Genomic DNA, 9,251 nt, shown 5'->3' with positions numbered 1-9,251 from the left:
ATAGAGAAGGGAAAGGAAAAGGAAAAGGAAAATAGCTGTTGCAAGTTTGATCCTTCAAATCCAAGTAAATTTTTCATATTTTTTAATCTTAAAAAAAATAAAAATGAAATGATAAAAAATCAATCTTTTTTTGGGGGTTCTTTTATTATTATACAAAATTACAAACTACAATGTTCAAATTAACAATTTCAGCGGCAGCGGCAGACCTTGAACCCACAACAACATCAACAACTATGAGAAGAAAACAAAACAAACAAGCCTCTTAGCTCTCTCTCTAGATTTCAGATTTCTCTCTCTAATTAATATTATTTAATTGGGTATTAACCCAGTTGTTAATAGTAAGGTGATAGCTCTAGCGAACGCACACGACACAACACAACAGCTTGTGTGTTTATAAGCTCTTATAAAAAGGAGGAAAAAAAATGTAAATAAAGGGTGAGAAAAAAGAGAACCAACCACGCGAGAGAAGAAGCAAAGGAGGGGGAGGAGAATAAGCCAACGAGGTGTCTGCCTTGGACTGATTCTTAGAGATCGCATCTCTCTCTCTCTCTTTCGCAATGTGTGGGTAAGGGAGGCAACAAAGCAAGAAAAACAAGGCAGGCAAACAAAGAAAGTTGGTGAAAACAAAGTGGAGAAGAGAAGAAGACGTTCTCTCTCTCCCTCTCTCTTTCAGATTTTCGTCCCATTATTATTTCGATTCCCCTTCTCTCTCTCTCTCTTCACCTCTCTTTATCTTTCCTGTCCCATTTCTTCTTCTTCATTGAAGAGTCCGCCTTGTTTCGGGGCTTCTCTTTCTCTCATGCTCCTGGTGTGTGCACGTTAATTAACCTGCCCCCACATCGCTTCATATTCTCTTCACTGCCACCTTTTCCTCTTCTCTTTAATATATATATACCTATCTATCTTCGTCTTCTTCCTTCATTACCTTCTACAATGGCTGTTCAAGCCCAATACCCATCTAATGTTTTACTTCTCAACAGGTGAGTACTTCAATTTCTCTACTTCAAATCTCTTCTTCTTATTCTAATAATATGAACTTCTCTTAATTCGTTTTGATTTCAATGGGATATATATATTTTTTTCCTTTTTCAGAAACGGGCAGGATCAGAAGAACTTGATTGGGAACGATTATAGCTTGCAGCCACAACTGAGTGGATTCCTTGATCAGTCCCATATGTTTTTCAACAATGGAGGTGAGTTGGGTCTTACCGATTTTATTAGAACTTCTAATTAATAAGGGAATGAATGATTCTGAGATTTGAATATTTGGTTTTTTTTCTCTGCAGTGGTGGCTAACCCACGCAAGAGGGGCCGAGAAACTGTTGCTACTGCGTCAGCCACAGCACAAATCAATCTATTCTCTCTGCAATCTCAGCCTCAACCAACTCTTGTAAACCTCTCTCAACTCCATAATCAACAACCCAACATCGTCTCCACCGGACTCCGTTTGGCTTTCGGAGAACAACAATTACAACAACAACAACAACAGGAACAGCTACAACAACAACAACATCAACGGCAACAACAACAGCAACAGCCACAGCAGCAGCAGCAGCAGCAGAGTTGCTTCCCTTCCTCTTACAGTACTACTCTTACATCCTTCTTATCAGAGGAGCTTGCTCCCCAAATCAAACAACAGAGAGATGAAATCGAGCAATTCCTTCAAGCCCAGGTACCAAATTCTCCTATATTCAAATGGGCATCTATTTATTCTTCGTTTCTAATGCAAAAACAGTCCAGTTTAAATCGAATTTGAAAATGGAGGTTGTTCTTGATCATTCGGGGATTGTCATTGAAACAGGGAGAGCAGTTGAGGCGCACATTAGCAGAAAGAAGGCAGAGGCATTACCGTGCGCTATTGGGCGCAGCAGAAGAATCAGCATCAAGAAGACTCAGAGAGAAAGACGCAGAGGTTGAAAAAGCAGTTCGCCTAAACGCCGAGTTAGAACAACGAGTCGCACAACTCAGAGTGGAGGCTCAGGTATGGGAAGCCAAGGCGAGAGCACAAGAGGCGACGGCGGCGACGCTGCAGGCACAGCTACAGCAGGCTATGATGGGAGGAGTGGCAGAGAATAATAGGGCGGATGACGGTGAGTCTGGTGGTTGTTGTGAGGGACACGCGGAAGACGCCGAGTCGGCTCACATTGACCCGGACCGTGTCGTGGAGTCGTTGTCGTCGTGTGGACCGATGTGTAAAGCTTGCTGGAAACGAGCAGCCTCGGTGGTGTTGATGCCGTGTAGACATCTCTGCGTGTGTACGGGCTGTGATGCAGCCGTGGATGTATGTCCTCTCTGTTACTGTCCTCGAAGTGACAGCGTTGAAGTCTTCCTCTCCTAAAGCCCAATGGGCCCCAGGCCCAGGACCAGTACAGAGAAAACCATAAAAGAAAAATAGATTAATTTAAATAAAAAAATTTAAAAGTGGAAATCTATAGTGTGGTTCAACTGGGTTCCTCTCCTTTTCCTCTTCAAAACTCAATTTTCTTCATTTTCCCTTTCTTTTTTTTTTTTTTAATCCTAACATTTAATGTACATTGGGTGATGCCATTTTTTTCTCTTTATTTTGCTAAAATTATAGACTTATAAATTCTTTCATTATACTTCAGATTTGCAATGCCTTTGTGGATTTGTTAACCAATCTCTCTCTCTCTCTCTCTCTCTCTCTATTAGTGTGGATGCCAAGTGCTGCAATGCGCATGGATGCTTGGTACGCAACTTAAGCCCAATGGTAATTAGTTATGACTTAAGAAGGGATATGCATAGCTGGAGGGATTGAATTCCTCTATGGTGCAATAAGGCGTCTGACGCGCATTTAACAGTCAAAAACACTTAAACATGAATTCCAAGACAATCGCATGCAATCTAAATCGTTTCTGAATGTTAGATACATTTCAGACATCCTGTTATGCGACTGATGATCCAAATCCTAGCTGGAGCCTGGAACCTTGTCTTGGCATGAGAGAGGAGGAGGGATTTTAAGCAATGGTTCAAGTGTTCAAATGGGTGATATTTGCATGGAAACCCATGTTGGGTCTCTAATGTGGTTAATTAAGTGGCATCTCAAGAGATTTCCACGTGTTAGTATCATAACCTTGTTTTCGTGAGACAAGTGTCAGTCCAGTACTTCAGTTGAGAAGGAAAAGAAAGGCCTTTCTTTATTAGGGCAATTGGAAGTAGCTGACAACCAAGTGAACCAAGCACATACACCACATGCACCGACTAGAGCTAGCAGAAGAGTTGAGGCCCTGGTGAAAGGTGGTTAACTCAATGATGACCTGGCCTTACCATGTCATCATGGGGAGAACTCAAAGTGGTTGGACCATTGCGGTTATGGAATGGGCAGATCAACCACTGGACCCGGTTCACTTGTCTTCTTCAAACTGACAAGTTATGATTGAACTGGTTCAAGATGGTTTATATAAGACTAGTTGAACTATGGACCCATGACATTAATGTACCACGTAATGGATGGTTTGAATCATTTTTGTAGGAAAGGAATTTCCATGATGCCAGTATTATTTTCTTCACATGATTCTTATGATTTCTCTCTCGTGCTTTGATCATGTAAGTCTTATGTGGATGATATCATTCTGTCTACTATTATTGGTGTAGCATACCGAATTTCTCGCTCCTCCCCCCCTCCGAAAAAAAAAACCGCATGAGAACTTCTCTAATATCTCCAAAACTTAGTCTTCAGAACTTTTGTCTTTGAAAGATTTATAACTAGTTTTCGTACGTAGGTTGCTTATGAGTTATGACTTGGCATGAATCTCTTGTTAATAGTGAGTCCAAACTAATGTATTTCCATTGCCTAAATTCTTCATGATCAAAAGATTTTTTCTTTTTGAGCATTTTTTTCCCGAAGCTATAATGTATGTGTGTGTGTGTTTTTTCTTTTCTTCTATTTTTTATTATTTAATAATAAAGATAGCAAATGACTAGCTGGAATTTGTATCTGATGTGAATTTGTAGTCTTTGGATATTTATTTTGATATTGGATATGAATTTCGATATTTTGATTTCACATTTCAAACACTTGTGTATTGAATTTTGAATTTTTTTTGATGCTTGGACAACAATCGTGTATGAATTTAAATATCAAATTTCAACTTTGATTATGGAATAATTTTTTTCTATTATTATAATTTTATGGATCAAAATAACTATTTTTTACTAAAAATATGTTCTAAGAAGTAAGCACATCAAATTTGGAAAATATATTGGCTGTATGGATTCAAATTTAAAAAGAGGTAGTTTAACAAACTGTTTATAAGATACCAAATCTACTAATTGGATATGCATTTAAGCATAGATAATTAGATATGTTATATTTCAATATTTGATCCATTAACATATTTATACAAACAAACAAAAAAAAAGGGTGGGGGGGGGGGGGAAGGGGGTGTTGATATGGGATTCATTCAAGTCCAGTCATTTACTACAACATGGTTAGGTGATATTGACAATTTCATCAGTTGATGAATGGGAATTAGGAGGGAATTTATGTTCATACATGAGGGAGATGGGATTGAGTTGAGTTTGAATCCCATAATTCAAAACTTGATATCACAGTGCCAAGTGGGTGTTTTAAATCATTTCCCTTCATAAAATAGCCTAGATCTTTTTATATGACATATCAGAAGTTATGACCACTCCATATTTTGACAAAACTTCAAGTAGTCCAAATTCAATGCATATGGAAATGCAAAACCATAAAGAAAATATGAATACAATGAATCAACCAAAGCACCTTAGGTTCAATCTTAACCACCCCCCCCCCCCCCCCAAAAAAAAAATCAGCTTTTTTTTCCTCTCCCCTTCTTTTCAAAGACCTAGGGCCTCAAAGGAAAGATTTTTCTCCCTCTTTATTGCAATAAGTTACTTTCCTCCTATTTTTCACCATGTTTATAAGCTCCATTTGCTTCAATGAAAAGGGGAAAAAAAATATCAAAACAAAGAAAAATAAGAATTTAAGTTTGGTACTAGTGTATAGATTTTACTACCCACTGAATATGGCTTTAGATCATACATAAGAGTATGGAAAGTAAAAAAAATTATCCTACTTATATTTTACTTCCAGGAATTTTATGTTGAAACAAATGAGCTCAAATTGGTGTGTGATTTGATACGAGCATGCTGGTGGCTAACAAATTGTTATGAGAATCAATAAATTGGAAATATTGTTTTTAAATGTAATAAAAAGTTTAGAGTGATTAAAATTATGTACTTAATTTGTGAATAATGCAAGATAAATATAATGCCATTTCCGAAAAATATGATATGTATACATGCTATTTACATATTAAATGTAAAGTGGGGGATTTCAAAAATAAGCGTTTAAGGACTGAGTTTCCCTAAGGCCACATTGAATGGGGATTCGTACACCGTGCATCCTCAAGGACACTGGTTTTGGGGGGGGGGTGAAGAGGTGGAATCTACGATCCTTGGATCATGTGGTACACTTCACCATGCAATCAAGAGAAACTTTGTCCAATGTTTAAACTCAAAAGACTAGTTTTATACGTTTAAAGAGTTCTTAAGATACTATACCAGTCATAATGAATAGAAAATATGTTAGGAAGAATAAGTATTGGCTGCTTGTAATTTTTTGTTAGCCCATATCAAATAGAAAACCTTACCGAATGAATCCGAACTTTCTCCATATATGAAGTAAATCATTTTTTTTTTCTTCTTGTTGTAGAAAGAAAGTCATGGTTTGATTAATAAGATGATTGAATGGTGAACTTTTATTTTGTGACTATGTAATTTAAGTGAATTTGGAAAATCTACATCTTAGTAGAAAGTAATCTAATCCCCATATTTTTTGGGTAGTTGATGGAATACCCATATGTTGGTTAATGTCCTTTATTTAATTTAAGGGTAACTAAAATATAGTCCTAACGTACGTGCAAAGAATATAGATTCGGTTGCTAGTGTGCTTGACCACTCTCATATCTAGAACCTTGACCACCCTATGAAAAGAATCGCAGATATAGTTTTAAAGCACTAGAGTTGCCTTGTTCTACCCAAACATATAAACAAATGATGGGACACCCTTGGCATTTCTCTTTCTGGTATCCTCCCTTGGAGTAGAATGCTAGATGAAGATGTCTAATATGTTGAAGATCTAAATCTTAATATATTATTTTTATTTTCTTTCTCTTTTATGAAATTAGTTTTTGTTGAGCAACTCAGATAAGAACAGGGAAGTTAGTAGCACCACAAATGCATTTTGTATTCTAAAGAAAATGTTTATGCTGTGTCTGGTATGCATTATATGTTGATAATGCATTTCACAAAATCATACCAAATGCAGCCTTAATTTAAAAATATATTATATGATTTGAAATGCTTTCAAAGTATAGCTGTGTAGTTCATTCTTTTTTACCACGATTTAGAGTTGAAATCTTCAAGCACTGGAGTGCCCCATGGCCCCAGAAATGTTGAGGTTGAGATTATAGATATATGTTAATTAAACAATGGATTTATATGTAAGATATTGGGTGAAAGGCTAAGGTTGCATTTAATATGATTTCTTAAAATGAATTATCGACATAGGATGCATATCAAACACAACTCTAATTTTAATAGACAAAAAATTTTCAAAATCACCATCAAATAAATATTTTGCTTTTGAACATCAAATAACAACCATAACAATATCATTTTCCAAATAAAAGATAAGGAAAATTGGAACACTCTCAGGATTCTTAATCAAAAGGCAAAGCCAAAACAGTCTTAGGAGTTAGGGCTGTTATGGGTATGCTTAACCAAAAGGTAAAAGCCAGAACACTCTTAGGATTCAAAACTCAATTTCTCCATACACTTCCCCCACCTCTTCCGGGCCCCACTGGGTGCCCAATCCCTATCCGGGCATAGTAGTGGGCCCAACTGGTACCCAAGAGACAGAGAATGTGTTTAAAATGTTTGATGAATCGTATGCTTTAAAGAATAATGAGCACAGTACGTGTTGGACCCCTTTTGATTTAGGTGGCGATGTTCATGTTGCCAACTTAAAATTTTTTTTTCTTAAGACTAATCATTTTACCTGAAGTTTTTTATTAAAACTATTTAATTTTTCTAATAAGAAACTGAAACGAAATATCATTTGTTTTTCCTTTTAATCACTGTGAAATCATTAAATAAAAAAAAAATTTTAAAAATTAAAAAATTACATTGGAATTATTTGATCCTAACTCAATAATAGACTCAAAAGTACTTGGCGACTGCATGGGTCAAATCACACCAGTCCACCTTGCCCAACCCCTGCATGGTTAGGGATTTGATATGACTTTGTATACAAAAACTATGGGGGTCCCTTTTCTTTTAAGTGTTGGGTCAGCTGGTGAGTCCCTTGCATGCTAGCTTGACGTATGGGGTGAATCAAGTTTGGATTGATCACCTTCTAGAATTAGCTAGAACCCAATTGTCATCCCTAGCTTGAAGCCATTAGAATGATTAAGAGATGGTTCACATGTAGATGTATTAGAAATGCTTTTTTGTGTTTGTGCATTTGGATATGAAAATTAATGGTGGTTCAATAGTTATTTGTTACCATCGTTGGAGGTTCAAGATCAATTTTAAAACTGATGTAAGATGTGTAGAGACTTCGATTAATCGGTTTTAATTTTGATATGGCGCTTGTGAATAATTTGACTGTTCAAATGGTTGGTTAATTAGGAATTCTTGGTTGCATCAATCAGCTTTAATCAATTTATCAACCTTAAAATCTCTATCCAAAAAAAAAAAAAAGATCTAGTAGTGTACATAAATTTACTAGTGTAAATTTTTTTTTTTAAATTTGTTGTGTGTTGGGCGGGGGGGGGACACTTTTCTTAGATGTGCCCAACATTAATATGATCAAATTGTATGCTCCTTTGTTTCAAGTGTGTCTCATTTAAAAAAAATCAACAACAGGGGCTTGATGTTGCAAACTGCCAAACCATGGGGACTGCTTATTAAACAAACTTTAAACTCTGTCCATGACTCTCCTCCGCCATGGACAAAGGAGAGTGGAAAATGTTACTTTGTTTTTAGGGTACCCTACATATGTAAGGTGAGTCTTTTAGGTGTTATTCTGATTTAAATTAACAACACAGGGTGGAGCCAAAACCTTTTTTAAATGTCTCTTATTTGGGTCACAGAATCATTTGACTCTTGACTATATCTAGAGATAATAGTTAGTTGAGAAACACATCTAGCTCCTTTAATACACCTTTCCCTGCTGTGTAAAGGGCCATGTAGTAGTAGTAGTGCATGCATGGCTGGGTTCATGTGTGGCAAAGTCCGTAATGAGTGGGGAATACTATACTTGCATTTGGATGGGCATCTTCTTGCATTCTGAGCCATTCCTGACACTTTCACACAATTCCAGCTGCAAGGGCATGTGCATGCACTGCTTCTTCTGGCTGGTATTGCCTGATGGCCTGATAGGTGGTGGTTTTGGTGTTGGGTTCTATATTGACAGGTCTTTCATTTATGTTTATTGGGTATCTCTCCCACATCCCACCTAGCTCCCACCTCCAAACCCCAAGAGTAACCCACTCAGGCCACCTCCATTTCCCATCATCTCTATGTTCTTTTCTGCTGAATCATGTGGTGTGGGCTATTATTCCTCATGGCCTCATGCTTGTTTTTTTTCAATCACGCCTGTCTTACACTTCAAGATTTATTCAATCTGATTTCTTTGTCTCTCTGTCATCTCATTTGACATCTCTCTCTCTCTCTCTCTCTCTCTCTCTCTGTGATTTAATCTTTATTTATTAATTTGATGTAGTTGTGTTTGATAACATGTTATTATAAATAATGGAGTCGGTTTGCCCAAGAAACAACTTGACAGAATGCTATTTTTTTCCCCTTCAAAGGTTATATAGACTATAATCACTAGCTTTGCATGGAGGACATTTTATATATATAAGATTATTGAATTAGAATAATTCACTTCCATTGCAATAGCATTTATGTATGTTAATTTGTTGCGTAGGAGTTTCACTCTAGTTTATAAATTTCCAATAAATGAGATTCTACAAAAAAAAAAAAAAAAAAAAAAAAAAAAGGGGTATCTCGTGCTTAGGACAGACCTTAATTATAGAAATGATATATTGCACTCTGATAGCTACCCTCTAAGTTACAAATCTTTCAAACTTCATATCACCACCCTTTCATGATTTTTGGGTTTCCTATCTAATTAAGTATGGTTAATTATGGGTATCAAGCAAAGGCTCCTATTACACATTAGATATAGATCCTTG

General features: G+C 36.5%; 1 protein-coding gene across 1 annotated transcript; it reads left to right on the top strand.

Moving 5' to 3' along the window:
* The first annotated feature begins 443 nt into the window (after window positions 1-443).
* On the top strand, window positions 444-2,605 carry LOC122085934 (BOI-related E3 ubiquitin-protein ligase 1-like). The gene is made up of 4 exons (XM_042654560.1): window positions 444-980; window positions 1,093-1,193; window positions 1,287-1,672; window positions 1,802-2,605. The coding sequence occupies exons 1-4, from the start codon at window positions 934-936 to the stop codon at window positions 2,336-2,338; spliced, it is 1,071 nt and encodes a 356-aa protein (XP_042510494.1). The 5' UTR covers window positions 444-933; the 3' UTR covers window positions 2,339-2,605.
* The last annotated feature ends 6,646 nt before the right edge of the window (window positions 2,606-9,251 follow it).

This window comes from Macadamia integrifolia, chromosome 8, assembly GCF_013358625.1.
Source record: "Macadamia integrifolia cultivar HAES 741 chromosome 8, SCU_Mint_v3, whole genome shotgun sequence".
Classification (NCBI taxonomy): domain Eukaryota; kingdom Viridiplantae; phylum Streptophyta; class Magnoliopsida; order Proteales; family Proteaceae; genus Macadamia; species Macadamia integrifolia.
Note: the sequence above shows the minus strand (reverse complement) of the source record. Positions and strands in the feature narration are given on the sequence as shown.

Bases quoted from the DNA above. Each gene is read 5' to 3' on its own strand.
- LOC122085934 (XM_042654560.1), top strand. From the start codon at position 934: ATGGCTGTTCAAGCCCAATACCCATCTAATGTTTTACTTCTCAACAG. The intron at 1,194-1,286 runs GTGAGTTGGGTC...TTTTCTCTGCAG, and splicing joins TATGTTTTTCAACAATGGAG to TGGTGGCTAACCCACGCAAG. The intron at 1,673-1,801 runs GTACCAAATTCT...TCATTGAAACAG, and splicing joins AGCAATTCCTTCAAGCCCAG to GGAGAGCAGTTGAGGCGCAC.